General features: G+C 41.0%; 1 protein-coding gene across 1 annotated transcript; it reads left to right on the forward strand.

Moving 5' to 3' along the window:
- Nucleotides 1-1,489: 1,489 nt before the first annotated feature.
- On the forward strand, nt 1,490-24,024 carry LOC311060055 (uncharacterized protein; the record flags this gene model as incomplete). Its single annotated transcript, XM_084078183.1, has 5 exons — nt 1,490-1,721; nt 7,437-7,636; nt 19,740-20,525; nt 23,012-23,121; nt 23,922-24,024. The coding sequence occupies 5 exons, from the start codon at nt 1,490-1,492 to the stop codon at nt 24,022-24,024; spliced, it is 1,431 nt and encodes a 476-aa protein (XP_083934309.1).
- Nucleotides 24,025-24,854: the final 830 nt, after the last annotated feature.

Raw genomic sequence — 24,854 nt, forward strand, 5'->3', positions numbered from 1 at the left:
GCACAACAACCAACCAGCTCACTGCAGGCTTTTGACGCCATCGGATTGCCCATCCCACTGATTGTGTGCACAAGTGCTTCTGTTTGCTCTTTGAATGTCTTTTGTGTAGTCATTCCTTCTTCGTGGTGTTGTTTATTATTGTTCATGAATGGACGTTGGCAAGCATTCCATGTCATGGATGTGGACATAGTTGTGGTGATCAAGAGCAACGAACCATGGGACGAGAGCCATCAGTCACTCCACATGGAGGGGAAAATCCTGTTCTCTGTGGGCCCGCACAAATATCAGACCCAGAATGTCCATGTTGAGGATGGTGTCCCAGTACTGGAATGTTGGACTCTTGGTGATCATGTCTTGTCTCCAAGCTTTTTTGGTCTTCTCATCATGTGGTCCCTCAATCATGTCCAAGAAGGCATCCTGCTGCAGCTTTGCCAATATCAGAGACGGATGCCTGAGTCATGGAAGGACCTCTGAGCTGTGGTTCTTGATGGGTTATGATCAAGGTTTGCTAGGGCACTCACAGTGAAGAGCCCTTTACGTAGCTGAGCAGGACACACAACACCAACCTTCTCAATGTTCTCACAGATGGCAGTAGCCAACTGATTCTCCACTTCCATGACCCAATCATAGTTTACACTCAGGCCCAACTCATACGGCTGTGTAATACATGTATTTGTGAGACAGTGAGGCAGGCCTGGGAGTCAGCAGCGCTCTGATCCTTCAGGTCAGCTCCAACCAGCATCATGGTCACCAGGGACTTGAGACTGTTGGGAATGGAGTGCAGTAGTTGCATGCAGGATCAAACCAAGTGAGGCTACAATTGAAGGGGGTTAAACACACGCTTTCTGATGTAAATAAATAGGAAATAACAAGAGTCAGATCTGTCAACGTGTAATAAAAAAAATACCAATATGTTGTGCATAATCTAGCCAATGCAAACATAATTGTGTACACATTTGCCAGAATGAACCAAATGATCTAATATTGGCAGAATTGGTCACTTATTGATATTCCCTATAGTTTTATCCTTGTCCCAGAAAATGTGTATTATTTTACAACACCAAGATTGACCTTCTATAAGTGGCTTGGAAACTGAGATTTTGGCATTTATAGATTTTACATGGTGGCCACCTATCTATCTATCTATCTATCTATCTATCTATCTATCTATCTATCTATCTAATCTTATTTTTATTCAGTAACAGTTACACACCTCCTCCACCAGGTGGCGAAAGGCAGCAGTGCCTGGATCCTTTGCTGCGCACGCTTGAAACACGATGACCCGGAAGTAAATGTGTGTTGTTTATTTTCAGTAGCCGTTAGCGTAATGGTGGAATTGTTGATATTTGTGCCTTTACACTGTATATTACAGTAGATTTACACATTATATAAGTATATTACAGTAGGAACAGAGAGCTTGGTGAAAAAGTCTCATAAAGGAGGTAAAATGTGTGAAATGGAGTCTATACGGCTGTCGATAAATGAACACATGACGTCGGTGGGAGAGGAGATATTGTGTGTTTTGGAAAAACAGCAGCGTGGTGATGTTTGTAGTGTGAAGCTTAATGTCAGAGTGTTTGTGTTGGAGCGCCTCAGTGCGGCTGCAGAGTTCATGTGCAACCTCTTCCAGATAGAGACAGAGACACTAGAAACTCTGCTGGAGAGACAAAACAAACTGCTGGACGTGATGCTACAGCCACACATCAAACTACACAGAGCAGGTTGGTTCATGCTTCATGTCAAACTAACACATAGTTCTGGCCGAACTTAGCTCTGTGTCCTGAGCGTTGGCGAGTTCTCTCTCTCTAGGAGCGGTGCTATTTCAATGGAAACTGGAAACTTCCACTACCGTGCGAGGTCTCCAACTGTAGTGAAAATAAAGAAAACGATTCACCACGTTCATCAAAACAAAGGCTGTTTTGTGTTGTTGAAAAACTATTCTCCATGGTGGGAAACGTCTCAGGTCCCCACCTTCTCTGTATAATACACTATTTTGGCAGAAAATGAAATATGTCCGTCAGACGGAAATTATTTTATTTACTCAACTGCGCCCTCTACAGATATGGTCATTATAAACTACCATTGGCCAGATCTGTAGAGGGTGCAGTTGAGTAAATAAAATAAGTTCCGTCTGGCCCCCAACCATACTATGGGCTTCTTTTTCTGTAAAGTTGCTTGTAAAAATTGGTAGTTGCGGGCTGCGTTTTTTTTGGGGGCTGGGTTCTAAAGCGTAGTTGCTTATTTAGGCTTGATTCCAAATGTTTTAATTATTATTTAAACCAGTTCTCAAATATTTTCATGAAAATGTTTTGTGCCTAGGGAGCATTTGTGTATATTCCAAATATTCCACATTGTATTGCAAGAGGTTTTGAAAATAGCAGATCTACAAGCTCACAACGCGTCGCATCGCGATGCGTTGTGAGCTTGTAGATTGGCTATTTTCAAATAGCTCCCCCCTGGGGAGGACAGGTGTCATTAATTACTTCACCGAAGTGATGCTCAAACTGGGGTCAAGGTATGGTTGAACCGAGTACCGCGTCTTTTTGGGGGGCATTTCAAAAGGTTTAAACTCTTGGAAACCGCACAACCTTACAAATACCATATGTGTTCACTGGAGAAAATGTGGTCTGAGTGAAACTCGTGGGAAAGTGGTGTAGCGGACCCAGCTGGACATGAAGGAGGTGAAGCTCGACTGATGAGTTTATCATTTTTATTCGGAACCCAACGTGAAAACTAGAACAGAAAACATACAATACATTCATCAAAAGTCAATTCATAAACATTGCATCAATAAAACATGACATATAAACTCCTAATCATTAAGAATACATTGTACCTTATATACACAGCCTACAATATCCATACCATTAGACAGAGCATAAACCATAATAAAACGATGAAGCATCCAACAGTGACAACAGTACCAAGAAAACAGTTACAAAAATAATACCTTTTTCCCCTTCCAGCTAGGCGCTATGGCAGAGTTCTGTCACCTTCCTTGACCATACTTTCAGGTCCATTAATAAACATTTTCTGTGCAGTCGTTTCCTTGACCATCCTTTCAGGTCTATTATTAGACATGCAGTATATGTGCAGTCTTTCCTTCCGTGCCGTCTGTAACAAACATTTCTCCTGCCATGCTGTCACTGAACTGGTTTAAATAGCCCCCTTTCAGGAAGCCAGCCGCCCTGACTTCCGTGTTCCGGCTACAGCCTTCAAAATAAAGGTTTGGCTGTACCAGGGTCCGTTACACTCCCACCAAATTATACAGTAATTTTAAAAACAGTTAAAAATTACAAATGATTTACAATCAAAATCATGTGACCCCAGACGCATTCAAAATTCTTAAAACAGGTAGCAATGATCTGTACCATTGTTCTCCCACCTTGAGTCCTTCTCCCACCTTGATGATCAGGTTTCCCTCCTGGTGTTTAGGAAGGGATGCCTTTGCTTTGTCCGATTGTCCTTGTTGCAGCGGCACTCCTCTAGTCCCCCGTTCCGCCTCTACTGCAGCTACTACAGCAGCTGGGGCGGTTTCCTTGGCGTCCTCTTTGCAAGCCACCAGAGCCACTGCTTTAGGGGCCTGGCCCTCTGGACTCCTGGCAACAGCCTGGGCTTGCTTCTGAGGGACGGCATGAAGCTCGGTCTCGCCGACCTGCGGGGCATCAGCTTCAACTGAGTCCCCAGGTGCCTTGGGATCTGAGCCCAGGCCAGCTGCCCCCTGCTGGGCTGGGTCTTTGGGCTTCACTGCTGCTCCCTCCGTCACCTGGTCTTTGGGCTTCACTGCTGCTCCCTCCACCACCAGGTGTTCCTTGATGTCCTTTTCTTCCAGAGCACTCGGGCCTGGCCGTTTCTCCTTGTGTTGCTCCTCTTGATCCATCCGTGCCTTATCCTCCGCTTCCCTTGTGGTGAGCTCTGCTGCTGCCTCAGATGAGGGTGTGGAGTGAAAAGGATCACAACTAAACCGGTCATGAAAATGTGGCACTTCCATTCCATTAAATTTTCCATCTACCATACCCCCATGAACAATTTCTAAAAGATCATTCGTTATAGATTCACATGCATCCACTCGCCATCGCAGACCAATTTCTGGTGTGATGCATTTTTAGATTTCAGAATACCGTTTAGAAATGTCTTTACTTTTCTCCAAAGTGTCAATGACCAGTTTTGAGTCGCTCTCAGCAACATTGGACTTTAACTGTTTCTTTGCTACTTTTACCAGGGCCTTCCACTGGTCAAATAGGCAGAGAAGCTCTTTTACTTTTTTCTCAATATCTGAGTCTGTATGGATATCTGACTCTTTGACCATCATGCGTATGTCTGGCATTCTGCCTTAGATTTAGCCTACTGGCATAAACAAATACAAGCCTAGTTAAACTAAATAAAATACCTTAAATAGATGTAACACGGTAAATTATATTTCCTTTTTATAACTGTATTGCAAATTCAACAAGGAAATCATAAACAGCTGAACATTACATTAAACCCTTTTGCTAAACATTTCCATAATTATATCCACAGTTAACTTTCCATATTAGTCCTTATTTATCGTTTCCCCGACCTTGTTGTATAATGTTCTGTAGCTGTACCGTTTGTGTCCATGTAACTGTTAATCAGATCCATTAAACAGGTTTGATGTAGTAGAAGTTGAGCTCAGATGCCACTGAGTGAGAGAAGTCCATTGTATTGTAGGTGTAGACAGCAGGCCCTTTGGGTGAAGTTTGGTAGATGTAGAGATGATGGGTAAAGTTTTCACTGTAGCGGACCCAGCTGGACATGAAGGAGGTGAAGCTCGACTGATGAGTTTATCATTTTTATTCGGAACCCAACGTGAAAACTAGAACAGAAAACATACAATACATTCATCAAAAGTCAATTCATAAACATTGCATCAATAAAACATGACATATAAACTCCTAATCATTAAGAATACATTGTACCTTATATACACAGCCTACAATATCCATACCATTAGACAGAGTATAAACCATAATAAAACGATGAAGCATCCAACAGTGACAACAGTACCAAGAAAACAGTTACAAAAATAATACCTTTTTCCCCTTCCAGCTAGGCGCTATGGCAGAGTTCTGTCACCTTCCTTGACCATACTTTCAGGTCCATTAATAAACATTTTCTGTGCAGTCGTTTCCTTGACCATCCTTTCAGGTCTATTATTAGACATGCAGTATATGTGCAGTCTTTCCTTCCGTGCCGTCTGTAACAAACATTTCTCCTGCCATGCTGTCACTGAACTGGTTTAAATAGCCCCCTTTCAGGAAGCCAGCCGCCCTGACTTCCGTGTTCCGGCTACAGCCTTCAAAATAAAGGTTTGGCTGTACCAGGGTCCGTTACAAGTGGAGATATTTAGCTAAATACACATTATCTTTTTTGTGTTTTTTTGTATTTGCATCTTAATTGTTACAATCAAATTTTCGTTTAATATTACATGTTATATATGAATGTGTAATATTCAGTGGTGTGCTGTTGATTTTTGAGCTAGTGGAGCTCTATTTTAATGACGTCACGCACACATGCATGCGCATATGCACGAGCGCACATGTGTGCACATAGGCACTCAGCTAGTTGAAATACTGTACATACTGTACAACATATGTCATTTTTAATGTAATTATATTTGTTATTATTTAGTTGCATTGATAATTTGTTTTATTTTTGTTTCTATTAATTAATTATTTAATATTCCTTTTAGTTTTATATAAAAGCCCTTTACAAAGACTTTACCTTTACCCACACATAAGTACTTAAAATAATCAGACAACTTGTCTTGAATTACTTTTTTAAAGACTTTACATTGTTTGCAAAACAGTGGTTTTAAAACATCATCATCATATGAACAGTCATAATAAGAACTTCCAACAACGGTCAGGCATAACCTTGTGAGTGTCTGGTAGCCTACAGCTCTCGTTCTTGGGTACTCTGCTAAACGATGGGATCTAGTCCAAGTTATTACATAATCTGTAGGGTCCCAGTCATCTACAGGTGGCCCATGTAACTTGATGAACATCAAGGCTGATACCCGTTTAACCAGTAACTTTGTACGGATTGGGGTGATGATTAAATTCAACTCATTGTGAGAGGAATGTGACACATTCAATCCCATGGCTTTTCTCGAGTAGCTTAATGTTATGCAAAGCAGCCAGGTAGAGGGCTGTTGTTATATAGTTGTTGGGGCACGCACGGTGACGGCTCTCTCGTGGGCGCGTGCATGTGGGGCGCGTGCGCAGCTTCAGAGCTAGTGTAGCGGTGCTCCGGTGGGCTCCACCGGCAACCCATCCCTGATAATATTCGTTGACAACCCTAGTCGGACAGTTGCATATTATATCATTGCTGTCGGGTGGAAACCTTGTATGTCTAACACTATTACTTTTCATGAAATGGAAAAAAGAACCATTGTTCCAATGGATCCAATTTAGTTATTATTTACAAGCTCTTTTTATAGTTTTCATCGGTTCAATATTTATAAAACCCACGCTCACACACTTCCACATTCTCTTTAAAATGTGTTGGAAATAGCACAAATATCAAATCTACAAGCTTGCAACGCTTGTAGAGTGGCTATTTTCACTCCTGTACTCAGTGGTGAGCTGTGGATTTTTGAACTAAGGGTACTGTATTTTATGACGTCACGTGCGCGCGCACAGGCATGTGCACATAGCCACTTACTAATACTGTATTCAACATGTGATTATTAATGTATTTATATTTCTTATCATTTTGTTGCATTGTTAATTTGTTGTTTTTATTTTTGTTTCAATTAATCAATTATTTTATTTTACTTTTAGTTTTATATAAAAGCCCTTTACATAGACTCACCCACACATAATCAGTTAAAATAATCAGACAACTTGTCTTTGTCTTGTCTCAGAGAACTGGGTCCTCTGCTAAGCGATCCCCTTCACACTCTGCAGTGCAGAGACTGTTGTCTCTCATTGTGAGAGGAATGTAAACACATTCAATTCAAGTCCGTGGCTTTTCTCCAGTAGCCCAATGTTATGCAAAGCAGCCAGGTAGACGCTATTGAGAATGTCTCGCCACTGACGGCGCGAACCTTCAGAGGCTATTGTTTAAACTTTAAGGTGTTAACGACCGCCGCTGACGGTGAGTGCATGTGGAGCACGCGCGAGCCCCCAGACCCCACAGTCTCAGAACTAAGGGTACGCCGTACCCGCCCGTACCCCCTAGAGCTCAACCCTGCCTGTACTGTACACTGTTGTAGAACAAAGTAGGGCATTCGTATTCGTATAGAAAACCATTAAATGTTGAAATGTGAAGATATGAGGTTTCTGTACACAAACATTTTGACATGTGTCACTTGACACATGTGACACATGTCTGAATAAAACTGAATAAAACAATCAGAATATACAGTACATTGAGAAGTTCTCTGCTTAACTCCTCTCTCCTCCTTGTAGATCTCACACTCCTTCCTGTGTGTAAAGAGGAGGTTTCCCTTGAACAGGAGGAGAGGAGCCCCTGTCTGGTCCAAGTGAAACTAGGACCTCCACAGATTAAAGAGGAACAGCAGGAGATGAGCATCAGTCTGGTCCAGGTGAAACTAGAACCTCCACAGATTAAAGAGGAACAGCAGGAGAGGAGACCCAGTCTGGTCCAGGTGGAACTAGAAACTCCACAGATTAAAGAAGAACCTGAGGAAGAGCTACTTCAAAGACCACAGGAGGCTGCAGGGTCATCTTTGACATTACTAGCAGTGAAAAGTGAAGATGATGATGAAAACCAAGAGACAGAGCCTCTAGCTAGCACCTCAACTAAACGTATGAAAACACAAGCTGATTTAGAGCACTGTGGAACATCGCAACCAACTAGTGATGACCAGCTCCTCTCTACACACAGTTCTGAATCTGACATTACTGAGGACAGTGATGACTGGGCTTCACACTGTTCTGAATCTGATACTGAAGACAGTGACACTCAGTCTGTTTTAAATACAGTGAAATCACACAAGACACGACATGTGGAAGGACAAAGGTTGTCTTTGAGCAAGAAGCTGTCTCAGAAAATGAAATTGTCCAAACAAATACCATCCATGAGGAGTCAAACAGGAAAGAAAAGCTTTTGTTGTACAGAGTGTGGCAAAGTGTGTGCTTCCAATGCTGATATGATAAAACACACAAGGATTCATACAAAGGAAAGACCATTTGTTTGTTCGGTTTGTAGCAAAAGCTTTAGCATATCTGGAAATCTGAAAGTACACTTGAGGACTCATACAATGGTAAGACCATTTGTTTGTTTGGTTTGTAGCAAAAGCTTTCGCCAATCTCACCATCTGAAAGGACACATGAGGACTCATACAGGGGAGAAGCCTTTTGCTTGTTCAGTTTGTAGCAAAGTCTTTAGCGAATCACAAAGTGTGAAAATACACATGAGGACTCATACAAAGGAAAGACCATTTGTTTGTTCAGTTTGTAGCAAAAGCTTTGGTCAAGCTGTGAATCTGAAAAAACACATGAGAATGCATACAGGGGACAAAGCCGTTGCTTGCTCATGGGACAAAGCCATTGCTTGCTCAGTTTGTAACAAAAGCTTTAGTAAATCTGGGAATCTGAAAGCACACATGAGGACACATACAAAGGAAAGACCATTTGTATGTTTGGTATGTAGCAAAAGCTTTAGCCTATCTCACCACCTGAAAGGACACATGAGGACCCATACAGGGGAGAAGCCCTTTGCTTGTTCAGTTTGTAGCAAAGCCTTTAGCGAATCTCAAAGTTTGAAAATACACATGAGGACTCATACAAAGGAGAGACCATTTGTTTGTTCGGTTTGTAGCAAAAGCTTTAGCCGAAATGAAAATCTGAAAGTACACATGAGGACTCATACAATGGAAAGACCATTTGTTTGTTTGGTTTGTAGCAAAAGCTTTAGCCTATCTCACGATCTGAAAACACACATGAGGACACATACAGGGGACAAAGCCTTTGCTTGCCCAGTTTGTAACAAAATCTTTAGTCAAGCTGGGAACCGGAATACACACATGAGGACACATTCAAAGTAAAGACCATTTGTATGTTCGGTTTGTAGCAAAAGCTTAAGCCTATCTCACCATCTGAAAGGACACATGAGGACTCATACAGTGGACAAAGCCGTTGCTTGCTCAGAGGACAAAGCCTTTGCTTGCTCAGTTTGTAACAAAAGCTTTAATCAAGCTGGAAATCGGAATACACACATGAGGACACATACAAAGGAAAGACCATTTGTATGTTCGGTTTGTAGCAAAAGCTTTAGCCTATCTCACCATTTGAAATGACACGAGGACTCATACAGGGGAGAAGCCCTTTGCTTGTTCAGTTTGTAACAAAGTCTTTAGCTAATCTCAAAGTGTGAAAATTCACATGAGGACTCATACAAAGTAAAGACCATTTGTTTGTTCAGTTTGTAGCAAAAGCTTTAGCCTATCTCAAAGTCTGAAAACACACATGTTGATTCATACAGGGGAGAAGGCCTTTGCTTGTTCAGTTTGTAGCAAAAGATTTTCACTATCAGGAAGTTTGAAAACACACATGAAGACTCATACAGGGAACAACTCCTTTGCTTGTTCTGTTTGTAGCAAAAGCTTTAGTGATGCTCACAATCTGAAAAGACACATGACGACTGTGATGGCTGACTCAGCAGCCACACATAAGAGACTATAATGTATGGTAACTCTTCCTTTTGGTTTATATATTTAGTGTGTTTATTTTCAGTTGTCCATTATTAACCAGTTGAAATGACATAATTTATTGTTTAGTTGTTTTTCTATGAGTTTATTTGCATTTGATTTGACTGAGTTTCTTTGAGTTACCAGTTCTGTGGGATGTGCTGACTAACATACATGGGCATGATGGGCTGGCCAAAACGATGGGGATCAGCTGCTCCAGATCTACAGCTAATTGGAGAAATTGGACTGCATCACAGTCCCTCTGTACCATGGGGTGGTGCAGGGGTTTTGAGTGTGTGTTTCAATTGCAGTCTTGTCTTTTCCCCCTTTTGTATTAACAGTGGTCTGACCCGTCCCTATATATGTCCACCTCCTGTGTCATTCTAGTTAGTTCAGTTTTCAGTTCAGTTGTGTTGTCTATTTAGTTATTTAGTTTAATTTCCTTTGTGTTGAGCACATTTGTTTTGTCAAACCATTTATTTGCAAAAACGAAAAAAGAAAAGAAAGAAAAATAAATAAATAAGAGAACAATGTTTTAAAACCAACAAAGTTTTCCCTGTCTCTCCTTCCGACCAACTCGGTCCCTGACAACGACTCATACAGGGGACAAACCTTTGCTCGTTTAGTTTGTAGCAAAGGCTTTAGTGGTCCTCACAATCTGAAAAAAACAAGATGATTCATACAGGGGACACCCCCTTTGCTTGTTTGATTTGTAGCAAAAGCTGTAATGTAATTTCATTTCTGAAAAGACATGTGAGGACTCATACAGGGGAAAAGCCATTAGCTTGTTCAGTTTGTAACAGAAGCTTTAACCGGTCTGAATATCTGGGGAAAAAAACACATGATGATTCATACAGGCGAAAAGCCCTGTAGTTGTACAGCTTGCAGCAAAACCTTTAACCAAAGAACAAACATGAAAGCACACATGAGGATTCATACAGGTTAAAAGCCTTTTGCTTGTTTAGCTTGTAAGAAAAGTTCAAGAAACCTTTTGTACTGTCTGTGACAGCATTTGTGGTTACACATCTCTCTAGGGACACAGTCTTTGTCTCAAATCTGCACAAGAGTGTTATATAGAGTCTTCCTTCATCTCGGTAGCTTTCAGCAAATGGCCTTTAAATAAAAAGAGGATAATACAATGAATTTGTAAATAAAAACTATGAAGTACGACAACAGTAAAACGACATTGAGTGTTCAAAAGTCTGTAACTGTACTTAACTTAACCTTAACTCCTGTCACATCTGTATCACATTCGTCAAAATCCAAGCTGAAGACTTTTCTGTTTGCCTTTTACTGAGGTTTTTGATTATGCACTGACTCTGTCATTTTATTCTTTTCTTTCCACGACTTTAATTAGCTTTAGTCTAATACAAATGTCCTTTTATAATATGTCTTAATGCTCTTCATGTTTTGTGTAAAGCATTCTGAATTGCCTCGTTGTTGAAATGTGCTGAACAAATAAACGTATACATACGTATTACGTAATTAGGGATACTTTATTACTCTAAATGGCAAAACAGTGCTCCCTCTTCATTACACTGTTGGAGTGATCCATATAGAATATAATTTTGTAAATCAAATTAGAAATGAAATATCATAATTTCTTGGTCCAGAAAATATGTTTGTCTATCAATGTACAAATTATTTTCCATCGTAGACTTCTGGCGTATGCCTTCCACAGAAATGTACGTGCATGCAGTCAGAGGGAGGGGGATCCGTGCACAGCAGCGACAGTGCAGAAGAACACTCTTCACTTTGATAAGACACAATATGTTCAAATGTTAATTCAGTTTTACTGTTGTCACAACTTTCAATTCTGTATTACAATCTGCTTCAGTTTGCATAAGCAGCACTGCTCTTCTAGGATTTTTACCTACAGTACTCTGCCTAGTGTCACTCACGCACACACACACGCACACATGCGCACACACACGCGCGCACACACACACACACACACACACGCACACCCGTCACACACACACACACACACACACACACACACACACAAACAGTCAGGGGAAAACCTCTGCGCTGTCCGGCTGAGGTAAAAAATGACCCTAAAGGTCCTTACACACCAGGGGCGTTTTAAAATGCGAATAATATGTTTTTTTTTTAAAAACCTTATAAAGTCAATGCAAGCTTCCACATCAGTTTCGCGGAGCGAAAAAACATCTTTTATTTATTCAGACTGAGTCAGAATTTTGCGTATATTCGCATAATCGCCGGTGTGTAATTACGGGGCCAGAGCTCAGCTCTGGAACCGTATTGTTATTGGCAGTATTCTGTCACTTCTTCTTCTTCTGCCACTTTTCGCAGTTCTGGCTGAACCGTGCAGTCGCTTTTTACGAAACTCGGCCATATGGTAGATGGTCATGAAAAACAATCAAGAAATAATTCTCACAATCTTTCGTCCAAAGGTGGCGCTATAGCACTCAATTGAAAATGGCAACTTTGAACAGGTACAACTCATGCCCTGTTTGACCTACAGCCATGAAACTTGGATACACATATGCGTCTCCTCATGCTGAACAACTTTCACACTCTGACTTTTGACCTCTGACCTTTAGATCGCCCACCATTTTGAATTATATGAAAAACAGTCATTGGCTCCTAACTTCTGCATTTTTTCACTTATGGAAAATCCGTTGGAAATTTTTGTAGGCAGTGGTCCAAAGTTCAAGTGTTAAACGTTTTGTGCAGATTGCTCAAAAATCCCAGGAGGAGATAGATTTTAACTATTGCAGTTTTATGAAAATTATTCATTTGCCCCTAACACATACATGCAAGACTCACATTTCTTTGAAACGTTGCAGTAATGTAGAGAGTCATTCCAAATATCACTGAAACCAATCTCACTCCAATTGGCCAAAGGGGGGCGCTATAGCAATTTTTTGAAAATGCAAATTTTAAACAGGAAAAAGTCATGCCTCGTTTGGCCGAAAGTCGTGAAACTTGCTTACACTTGTGCCTTGACTCATGAGGAACACATCTATCGCTTTGACCAGTAAGCTCCGCCCGTAGATTGTCCGCAATTTTGAGCAGTTTGAAAAACACTTAAACCCAGGATTTTTCAGCTATTTGCGTGAAACTGTATCATCTGTGTGATCTCCTTTTTCACAGTTACTTGTCTGTTGGGCCAATGGCGTCTCCCTTAAATGAATGCCTCACAATCTCAAGGTCGCCAGTTCAAGCCTCACTTGATGCAGACTTAATTTAAGTTGAATTGCAAACAACATGACTGTATCAATGAATACATGTGCAAATGGTAAAGATAACCTGAAATGCTTATTTGAGAGTACGTTTTTTCAACGTATGACATACTTCATTCTGAAAATAGCTGATCTACAATCTCACAACTTTTCATGGTTTGTGAGCTTGTAGATCGGCTACTTTCACTAGTTTTGGTTCTGAGGAGATGTACAATTTCTTCATTGGTAAATGGTTTGTGAACGAGTGATCTTAGTGTTAGTGAAACAGGGGCTTGGTTCATGAAAGAAGGCAAGAGTTTATGATCTTCAACAGACAATATCAGCCTGGACAAAGCTATAGCACTATAGGTAGTGTTGCAGCCTATTAGTCTGAAGGTTGAGAGTTCGAATCCTGTTAATGGCAGTAGGTTGAGATGTCCAATCAAACCATTATGTTTCCATCTCTCTCTCTCATCAATCTATTGTTTCCATGTCACTCTCTCTCTCTCTTCAATCTATTCCGTTTCCATGTCTCTCTCTCTCTCTCTATTCACTGGCCCCGTATTATCGCTGCTTGCAGCTATATTGACCTTTAGACTTCTCAAAAGGGTGATAGCTCACATGCAGAGACAGCGTGGGTAACAAAAAGTTCAATTTCCAGACACAAATTAAGTCTTTAATGACAGAAATACAAATCACAAAAGTCACAAAGTCTCTAAAGGTCCAAAGAGTACATGCAAACTCAAAGAAGCACATTTATAGCAAGCAAAACGTCCAACACAAAAATCCTCAAGAAGAACCAAAATCACAAAAGGCAAAGTCATAAATCATTAAAGCAGAGGTTTGGTGTAGTAGAGGGAACAAAGAGCAGACAAAGTACAGAGCCAAAGGTCAAGTTGAAGTTTACCAAGTATTGACGGTTTAAGTGGTTAAATGTCTGAAAATACACATTAACATGAATCCAATACAACACTGATGACAGTGCTGTCAAACAATATGAAGGTATCTATGAAATCTATTTAAAAAAAGTTTAATCTGTAACACAATTTTAAACAACATGTAGTAGCGGGGTCCCTGCTTCATCTCTCTCAGCTAAGGGGTACTTGGCCTGAAAAAGGTTGAAGGGGACCCCTGTCTTAAAGAATGCATGGCACACGAGAGCTGGAATCAAACACAGTGGCCCTCATTTATCAATGGAACGTAGAATCCAGGAATCAGCAGACCACCACGTCCACATGTGATTTATCAAGCAATCGTATCCAGCCACTCCCAGCGTACAAATGGTCTGAGGCTTGATAAATCTGACGGCTTCAACCGACCGTCATTTAAATAACACGTCCATTCACTCATACATAGCACACCCTTCTTTCAGAAGCACATCCCGTGAGTTCTTCTCGGAAGCCAATAAGAAAGAGCAACCTCTGTCGGAAAGTTACCCCTACAATCATATTAGTGAAGTCACTCGCAGCCCGAGCCGTCAATAGAACAGCACACAGACATACACAACACCTTACACAAATACAACAAAATAGGACCAATCGTAACAGCGTAAGTCCAGTTGAACAAAATAAAAAGTGTAATATTGTCAGAACAATGCTGTGTGGAAGATGTGGAGATACAGTAGTAATTTACTAGTAAATCACAAACTTCTAGCCATGACTCTTTATCATATATGTATCATAGAAAACGAAAACCTGAAACATGCATTACATAAATAAAAATATTTGACTAAACCTACGCTGTCTGTTAAGCCTACTTGCCAGACATAATTTTAGAAGGGATGAGGTCCCGAGGTCTCATCCCTCCGAGTTGGGACTGTGATATCCACTGCTCCCTCGGAACTTCCAATGGCACCCTGTTAATGCAAAAATAGGCCTATTAAAGCAATATATATATACTTTACCTGGCGTGGCAGCATGTACCTATAGGGACAGTCGAGTTCCCCCTTGATCCATGTGAAGCCCGAAAGCAATCCATCATGGCCGGGCCATCATGCATATTTTTGGCAGACTGTGCGCAACAACTCGGCACTCCTTCAGTGTTTGTGAGTGGGATCATATAACACGTGGTAATAATCTTTGTCAAACTACATGAATCACACCAAAAGGTAGGCTATGTTATGATTGGAATACGTTTTGAATATCAATTTCACCCAGCACCGATTAGGCTATATGACTGTACCGTATGTGTGCCCTGGAGGCCTCCGTGCGTTGCTGTTTGCAAAATGAACATCCTCTTTCAAGTGCTTATGCTGTTAAAGTCAGGTTGCTTACGACCAGATTTTAGAAAAATGTGGACACGGCGGACAAAAGCACTACATTACCCTACAGTACCAAAAGTCGCTTTACATAAGGAAAGGAAGGAACCAACTTTAATAAGAAAAACTAAAACAATAAAGATATAAGTGCTAGATTAAAAACGATAAAAAGATAAGCATGGGTTGGGGAGACATCCTAACTAGACCTCAACTGGGAAAGGCTATCATGAAGAGATGTGTTTTGAGTGTGGTTGTGAAGGAAGTTAGGGAGCGTCTTTAATATGGTCGGGGAGTTGCGTTCTGCGTTCCAGAGGGAGGGGGCAGCAACAGAAAAGCCCTGTCCCCCCAGGTACGGCACTTGGCCTTGGGACCTTCAGGATGTTGGCTTTACTGAACCTGAGGCAATGGGAGGGGACGTAAGGTTTGAGAAGATCAGAGAGGTAGGGGGGTGCCAGATTATTGAGTGCCTTGTATAGGTGGTAAGATCTGTGCCAGTGTGCCTTCTTGCATGAGCACTTTGCACAACAACCAACCAGCTCACTGCAGGCTTTTGACGCCATCGGATTGCCCATCCCACTGATGGTGTGCACAAGTGCTACTGTTTGCTCTTTGAATGTCTTTTGTGTAGCCATTCCTTCTTCGTGGTGTTGTTGTTTATTATTGTTCATGAATGGACGTTGGCAAGCATTCCATCTCATGGATGTGGACATAGTTGTGGTGATCAAGAGCATGGAACCATGGGACGAGAGCCTTAAGTCACTCCACATGGAGGGGAAAATCCTGTTCGCTGTGGGCCCGCACAAATATCAGACCCAGAATGTCCATGTTGAGGATGGTGTCCCAGTACTGGAATGTTGGACTCTTGGTGATCATGTCTTGTCTCCAAGCTTTTTTGGTCTTCTCATCATGTGGTCCCTCAATCATGTCCAAGAAGGCATCCTGCTGCAGCTTTGCCAATATCAGAGACGGATGCCTGGGTCATGGAAGGACCTCTGAGCTGTGGTACTTGATGGGTTATGATCAAGGTTTGCTAGGGCACTCACAGTGAAGAGCCCTTTACGTAGCTGAGCAGGACACACAACACCAACCTTCTCAATGTTCTCACAGATGGCAGTAGCCAACTGATTCTCCACTTCCATGACCCAATCATAGTTTACACTCAGGCCCAACTCATACGGCTGTGTAATACATGTATTTGTGAGACAGTGAGGCAGGCCTGAGAGTCAGTAGAGCTCTGATCCTTCAGGTCAGCTCCAACCAGCATCATGGTCACCAGGGACTTGAGACTGTTGGGAATGGAGTGCAGTAGTTGCATGCAGGATCCAACCAAGTGAGGCTACAATTGAAGGGGGTTAAACACACGCTTTCTGATGTAAATAAATAGGAAATAACAAGAGTCAGATCTGTCAACGTGTAATAAAAATCATACCAATATGTTGTGCATAATCTAGCCGATGCAAACATAATTGTGTACAAATTTGCCAGAATGGACCAAATGATCTAATATTGGCAGAATTGGTCACTTATTGATATTCCCTATAGTTTTATTGCATTCCTTGTCCCAGAAAATGTGTATTAATTAACGACACCAAGATTGACCTTCTAAGTGGCTTGGAAACTGAGATTTTGGCATTAATAGATTTTATATGGTGGCTATCTATCTATCTATCTATCTAATCTTATCTTTATTCAGTAACATTTACACACCTCCTCCACCAGGTGGCGAAAGGCAGCAGTGCACGCTCTTGAAACACGATGACCCGGAAGTAAATGTGTGTTGTTTATTTTCAGTAGCCGTTAGCGTAATGGTGGAATTGTTGATATTTGTGCCTTTACACTGTATACAAGTATATTACAGTAGCTTTACACATCATATAAGTATATTACAGTAGTAGGAACAGAGAGCTTGGTGAAAATGTCTCTTAAAGGAGGTAAAATGTGTCAAATGAAGTCTGTACGGCTGTCGATAAATGAACACATGACGTCGGTGGGAGAGGAGATATTGTGTTTTGGAAAAACAGCAGCGTGGTGATGTTTGTAGTGTGAAGCTTAATGTCCGAGTGTTTGTGTTGGAGCGCCTCAGTGCGGCTGCAGAGTTAATGTGCAACCTCTTCCAGAGAGAGACAGAGACACTAGAAACTCTGCTGGAGAGACAAAACAAACTGCTGGACGTGATGCTACAGCCACACATCAAACTACACAGAGCAGGTTGGTTCATGCTTCATGTAAAACTAACACATACGTAGTTCTGGCCGAACTTAGCTCTGTCCTGAGCGTTGGCAAGTTTCTCTAGGAGCGGTGCTATTTCAATGGAAACTGTAAACTTCCACTACCGTGCGAGACTGCGAGGTCTCCAACTGTAGTGAAAATAAAGACAATGATTTCACTACTCATCGAAACAAAGGCTGTTTTGTGTTGTTGAAAGACTATTCTCCATGGTGGGAAACGTCTCGTCTCATTATACAGAGGCTTCTCTATACACTATTTTGGCAGAAAATAAAATGTCCGTCAGACGGAAATTATTTTATTTACTCAACTGCGCCCTCTACAGATCTGGTCATTATAAATTACCATTGGCCAGATCTGTAGAGGGTGCAGCTGAGTAAATACAATCATTTCCGTCTGGCCCCCAACCATATAATGGGCTTCTTTTTCTGTAGTTGCTTGTAAAAATTGCTAGTTGCGGGTTGCGTTTTTTTTGGGGCTGGTTTCTAAAGTGTAGTTGCTTATTTAGGCTTGATTCCAAATGTTTTAACTATTTTTTAAACCAGTGGTTCTGAAATATTTTCATTAAAAATGTTTTGTGCCCAGGGAGCATTTCTGTATATTCCAAATATTCCACATTGTATTGCAAGAGGTTTTGAAAATAGCAGATCTACAAGCTCACAACACGTCGCATCGCGATGCGTTGTGAGCTTGTATTTTCAAATAGCTCCCCCCCGGGGAGGACAGGTTTCATTAATTACTTCACCGCAGTGATGCTCAAACTGGGGTCAGGGGAGGGTTGAACCTTTTGAAGTCTTTTTGGGGGGCATTTCAAAAGGTTTAAACTCTTGCAAACTGCACAACCTTACAAATACCATATGTGTTCACTAGAGAAAATGTGGTCTGAGTGAAACTCGTGGGAAAGTGGAGATATTTGGCTAAATACACTTTATATTTTTTGTGTTTTTTTGTATTTGCATCTTAATTGTTACAATCAAATATTCCTTTAATATTACATTTTATATATGAATGTGTAATATTCAGTGGTGTGCTGTTGATTTTTGAGCTATTGGAGCTCTATTTTAATGACGTCACGCACACATGCATGCACATATGCACGAGCGCACATGTGTGCACATAGGAACTCAACTAGTTGAAATACTGTATTCAATATATGTCATTTTTAATGTAATTATATTTATTATTATTTAGTTGCATTGATAATGTGTTGTTTTTATTTTTGTTTCAATTAATGAATTATTACATTTTCCTTTTAGTTTGATATAAAAGCCCTTTACAAAGACTCACCCACACATAAGTACTTAAAATAATCAGAACACTTGCCTGGAATGACTTTTTTTTTTAAATACTTTACATTGTTTGCAAAACAGTGGTTTTAAAACAATCATATGAACAGTCATAATAAGAACTTCCAACAACGGTCAGGCATAACCTTGTGAGTGTCTGGTAGCCTACAGCTCTCATTCTTGGGTCCTCTGCTAAACGATGGGATCTATTCCAAGTTATTACATAATCTGTAGGGTCCCAGTCATCTACAGGTGGCCCATGTAACTTGATGAACATCAAGGCTGATACCCGTTTAACCAGTAACTTTGTACGGATTGGGGTGATGATTAAATTCAACTCATTGTGAGAGGAATGCGACACATTCAATTCCATGGCTTTTCTCGAGTAGCTTAATGTTATGCAAAGCAGCCAGGTAGAGGGCTGTTGTTCTATAGTTGTTGAGGCGCGTGCGGTGACGGCTCTCTCGTGGGCGCGTGCGCAGCTAGTGTAGCGGTGCTCCGGTGGTGCTCCACCGGCAACCCATCCCTGGTAATATTCGTTGACAACCCCAGTCGGACAGTTGCATATTATATCATTGCTGTCGGGTGGAAACCTTGTATGTCTAAAACTATTACTTTTCACGAAATGGAAAAAAGAACCAGTGTTCCAATGGATCCAATTTAGTTATTATTTACAAGCTCTTTTTATACTTTTCATCGGTTCAATATTTATAAAACCCATGCACACATACTTCCACGTTCTCTTTAAAATGTTTTGGAAATAGCACAAATATCAAATCTACAAGCTTGCAACACTTGTATACCGGCTATTTTCACTCCTTTTGTGAGACACTATTGTAGGACAAAGTAGGGCATTCATTTACAAAAGAAAACCATAACATGTTGAAATTTGGAGATGTGAGGTTTCTGTACACAAACATTTTGACATGTGTCACTTGACACATGTGACACGTCTGAATAAAACTGATACAATCAGAATATACAGTACATTGAGAAGTTCTCTGCTTACCTCCTCTCTCCTCCTTGTAGATCTCACACTCCTTCCTGTGTGTAAAGAGGAGGTTTCCCCTGAACAGGAGGAGAGGAGTCGCAGTCTGGTCCAGGTGAAACTAGAACCTCCACAGATTAAAGAGGAACAGCAGGAGAGGAGACCCAGTCTGGTCCAGGTGAAACTAGAAACTCCACAGATTAAAGAAGAACCTGAGGAAGAGCTACTTCAAAGACCACAGGAGGCTCTAGGGTCATCTTTGACATTACTAGCAGTGAAAAGTGAAGATGATGATGAAAACCAAGAGACAGAGCCTCTAGCTAGCACCTCAACTAAACGTATGAAAACACAAGCTGATTTAGAGCACTGTGGAACATCGCAACCAACCAGTGATGACCAGCTCCTCTCTTCACACAGTTCTGAATCTGACATTACTGAGGACAGTGATGACCGGGCTTCACACTGTTCTGAATCTGATACTGAAGACAGTGACACTCAGTCTGTTTTAAATACACTGAAATCACACAAGACACGACATGTGGAAGAACAAAGGTTGTCTTTGAGCAAGAAGCTGTCTCAGAACATGACATTGTCCAAACAAACACCATCCATTAGGAGTCAAACAGGAAAGAAAAGCTTTTGTTGTACAGAGTGTGCCAAAGTGTGTACTTCCAATTCTGATCTGATAAAACACACAAGGATTCATACAAAGGAAAGACCATTTGTTTGTTCGGTTTGTAGCAAATGCTTTAGCCGATCTGAACATCTGAAAGTACACATGGTGACTCATACAATGGAAAGACCATTTGTTTGTTTGGTTTGTAGCAAAAGCTTTAGCCTATCTCACAATCTGAAAAACCACATGAGGACACATACAAAGGAAAGACCATTTGTATGTTCGGTATGTAGCAAAAGCTTTAGCCTATCTCACCATCTGAAAGGACACATGAGGACTCATACAAAGGAAAGACCATTTGTTTGTTCAGTTTGTAGCAAAGGATTTTCACAATCAGGAACTTTGAAAACACACATGAAGACTCATACAGGGAACAAACCTTTTGCTTGTTCAGTTTGTAGCAAAAGCTTTACCCATACTCGAAATTTGAAAAGACACATGACGATTCATACAGGGGACAACCCTTTGCTTGTTTAGTTTGTAGCAAAGGCTTTAGTGGTCCTCACAATCTGAAAAAAAAACATGATGATTCATACAGAGGACAACCCCCTTTGCTTGTTTGGTTTGTAGCAAAAGCTGTAATGTAACTTCATCTCTGAAAAGACATGTGAGGACTTATACAGGGGAAAAGCCATTAGCTTGTTCAGTTTGTAACAGAAGCTTTAACTGGTCTGAATATCTGAGGAAAAAAACACATGATGATTCATACAGGTGAAAAGCCCTGTACTTGTACAGCTTGTAGCAAAACCTTTAACCAAAGAACAAATATGAAAGCACACATGAGGATTCATACAGGTTAAAAGCCTTTTGCTTGTTTAGCTTGTAAGAAAAGTTCAAGAAACCTTTTGCACTGTCTATGACAGCATTTGTGGTAACACATCTCTCTAGGGACACAGTCTTTGTCTCAAATCTGCACAAGAATGTTATATAGTCTTCCTTCATCTCAGTAGCTTTCAGCAAATGGCCTTTAAATAAAAAGAGGATAATACAATTAATTTGTAAATAAAAACTATTAAGTACGACAACAGTAAAACGATATTGAGTGTTCAAAAGTCTTTAACTGTACTTAACTTAACCTTAACTCCTGTCACATCTGTATCACATTCTTTAAAATCCAAGCTGAAGACTTTTCTGTTTGCCTTTTACTGAGGTTTTTGATTATGCACTGATTCTGTCATTTTATTCTTTCCTTTCCACGACTTTAATTAACTGTAGTCTAATACAAATGTCCTTTTATAATGTGTCTTAATGCTCTTCATGTTTTGTGTAAAGCATTCTGAATTGCCTCGTTGTTGAAATGTGCTGAACAAATAAACGTATACATACGTAATTACCCATTAGGGATACCTTATTACTCTAAAGGGCAAAACAGTGCTCCTCTTCATTACACTGTTGGAGTGATCCATATAGAATATAATTAAGTAAATCAAATTAGAAATGAAATATCATAATTACTTGGTCCAGAAAATATGTTTGTCTATCAATGTACAAATTATCAATGTACAAATGATTTTCCATCGTAGACTTCTGGCGTATGCCTTCCACAGTAATATACAATGGTATAAATTGAAGTACTTTACTTAACTCATTCACTGTCTGAATTATTTCTGGCCGCGTTTGCCCACTGCCAAGTTTTTCATTGAAAAAAAAAAAGTACTCAGGAGCCGAGATACATAATTTTTAAGTTTTTAGTGAACAAGGAAGTGGATGGGAGTCTCGAAAAATCATCTCCTTGGTCTTTGGGTCAAATAAAATAAAATAAAAAGTCGTTCTAGGCAGGCATGGCTTATGGGACAGAAGTCGTTCTAGGCAGGGAATGAGTTAAGTACAATTTCCGGTATGTTTTACTTTACTGGAGTATTTCCAATTTTCAGTACTTGTACTTTTACTCCACTACAATTATTTGAAAACTAGTTACTTTGCAGATCTAGTTGGGAATGTGATATCCACTGCTCCCTCGGAACTTCCAATGGCACCCCGTTAATGCAAAAATAGGCCTATTAAAGCAATATCGTCCACAACCCCACAGATGTCTGGAACTTTACCTGGCGTGGCAGCATGTACCTATAGGGACAGTCGAGTTCCCCCTTGATCCATGTGAAGCCTGAAAGCAATCCATCATGGCCCGGCTATGCGTAATTTTGGCAGACTGTGCGCAACAACCCGGCACTCCTTCATTGTTTGCGAGTGGGATCATATAACCTATCACATGGTAATAATCTTTGTCAAACTACATGAATCACACCAGAGGGTAGGCTATGTTATGATTGGAATACGTTTTGAATATCAATTTCACCCACCACCGATTAGGCTATATGACTGCCCGTATGTGTGCCCTGGAGGGCTCTGTACGTTGCTGTTTGCAAAATGAACATCCTCTTTCAAGCGCTTATGCTGTTAAAGTCAGGTTGCTTAGGACCAGATTTTAGAAAAATGTGGACACGGCGGACAAAAGCAGTACATTACCCTACAGTACCAAAAGTGGCTTTATATAAGGAAAGGAAGGAACCAACTTTAATAAGAAAAACTAAAACAATAAAGATATAAGTTCTAGATTAAAAACGATAAAAGGATAAGCATGGGTTGGGGAGACATCCTAACTAGACCTCAACTGGTAAAGGCTATCCTGAAGAGATGTGTTTTGAGTGTGGTTGTGAAGGAAGTGAGGGGGCGTCTTTAATATGGTAATGGAGTTGCGTTCTGCGTTCCAGAGGGAGGGGGCAGCAACAGAAAAGCCCTGTCCCCCCAGGTACGGCACGTGGCCTTGGGACCTCCAGGATGTTGGCTTTACTGAACCTGAGGCAATGGGAGGGGACGTAAGGTTTGAGAAGATCAGAGAGGTAGGGGGGTGCCAGATTATTGAGTGCCTTGTATAGGTGGTAAGATCTGTGCCAGCGTGCCTTCTTGCATGAGCACTTTGCACAACAACTAACCGCACTTGACCAGCTCACTGCAGGCTTTTATGGGCAATCCATCGGATTGCCCATCCCACTGATGGTGTGCACAAGTGCTATTGTTTGCTCTTTGAATGTCTTTTGTGTAGCCATTCCTTCTTCGTGGTGTTGTTGTTTATTATTGTTCATGAATGGAAGTTGGCAAGCATTCCATGTCGCGGATGTGGACATAGTTGTGGTGATGAAGAGCAAAGAACTATGGGACGAGAGCCTTCAGTCACTCCACATGGAGGGGAAAATCCTGTTCTCTGTGGGCCCGCACAAATATCAGACCCAGAATGTCCATGTTGAGGATGGTGTCCCAGTATTGGAATGTTGGACTCTTGGTGATCATGTCTTGTCTCCAAGCTTTTTTGGTCTTCTCATCATGTGGTCCCTCAATCATGTCCAAGAAGGCATCCTGCTGCAGCTTTGCCAATATCAGAGACGGATGCCTGAGTCATGGAAGGACCCCTGAGCTGTGGTTCTTGATGGGTTATGATCAAGGTTTGCTAGGGCACTCACAGTGAAGAGCCCTTTACGTAGCTGAGCAGGACACACAACACCAACCTTCTCAATGTTCTCACAGATGGCAGTAGCCAACTGATTCTCCACTTCCATGACCCAATCATAGTTTACACTCAGGCCCAACTCATACGGCTGTGTAATATATGTATTTGTGAGACAGTGAGGCAGGCCTGGGAGTCAGCAGCGCTCTGATCCTTCAGGTCAGCTCCAACCAGCATCATGGTCACCAGGGACTTGAGACTGTTGGGAATGGAGTGCAGTAGTTGCATGCAGGATCAAACCAAGTGAGGCTACAATTGAAGGGGGTTAAACACACGCTTTCTGATGTAAATAAATAGGAAATAACAAGAGTCAGATCTGTCAACGTGTAATAAAAATCATACCAATATGTTGTGCATAATCTAGCCGATGCAAACATAATTGTGTACACATTTGCCAGAATGAACCAAATGATCTAATATTGGCAGAATTGGTCACTTATTGATATTCCCTATAGTTTTATCCTTGTCCCAGAAAATGTGTATTATTTTACAACACCAAGATTGACCTTCTATAAGTGGCTTGGAAACTGAGATTTTGGCATTTATAGATTTTACATGGTGGCCACCTATCTATCTATCTATCTATCTATCTATCTATCTATCTATCTATCTATCTATCTATCTATCTAATCTTATTTTATCTTATCTTTATTCAGTAACAGTTACACACCTCCTCCACCAGGTGGCGAAAGGCAGCAGTGCCTGGATCCTTTGCTGCGCACGCTTGAAACACGATGACCCGGAAGTAAATGTGTGTTGTTTATTTTCAGTAGCCGTTAGCGTAATGGTGGAATTGTTGATATTTGTGCCTTTACACTGTATACAAGTATATTACAGTAGATTTACACATTATATAAGTATATTACAGTAGGAACAGAGCGCTTGGTGAAAATGTCTCTTAAAGGAGGTAAAATGTGTCAAATGGAGTCTGTACGGCTGTCGATAAATGAACACATGACGTCGGTGGGAGAGGAGATATTGTGTGTTTTGGAAAAACAGCAGCGTGGTGATGTTTGTAGTGTGAAGCTTAACGTCAGAGTGTTTGTGTTGGA

Source organism: Gymnoscopelus microlampas (genome assembly GCF_963454915.1).
Source record: "Gymnoscopelus microlampas genome assembly, chromosome: 14".
In the NCBI taxonomy this organism is placed as follows: Eukaryota; Metazoa; Chordata; class Actinopteri; order Myctophiformes; family Myctophidae; genus Gymnoscopelus; species Gymnoscopelus microlampas.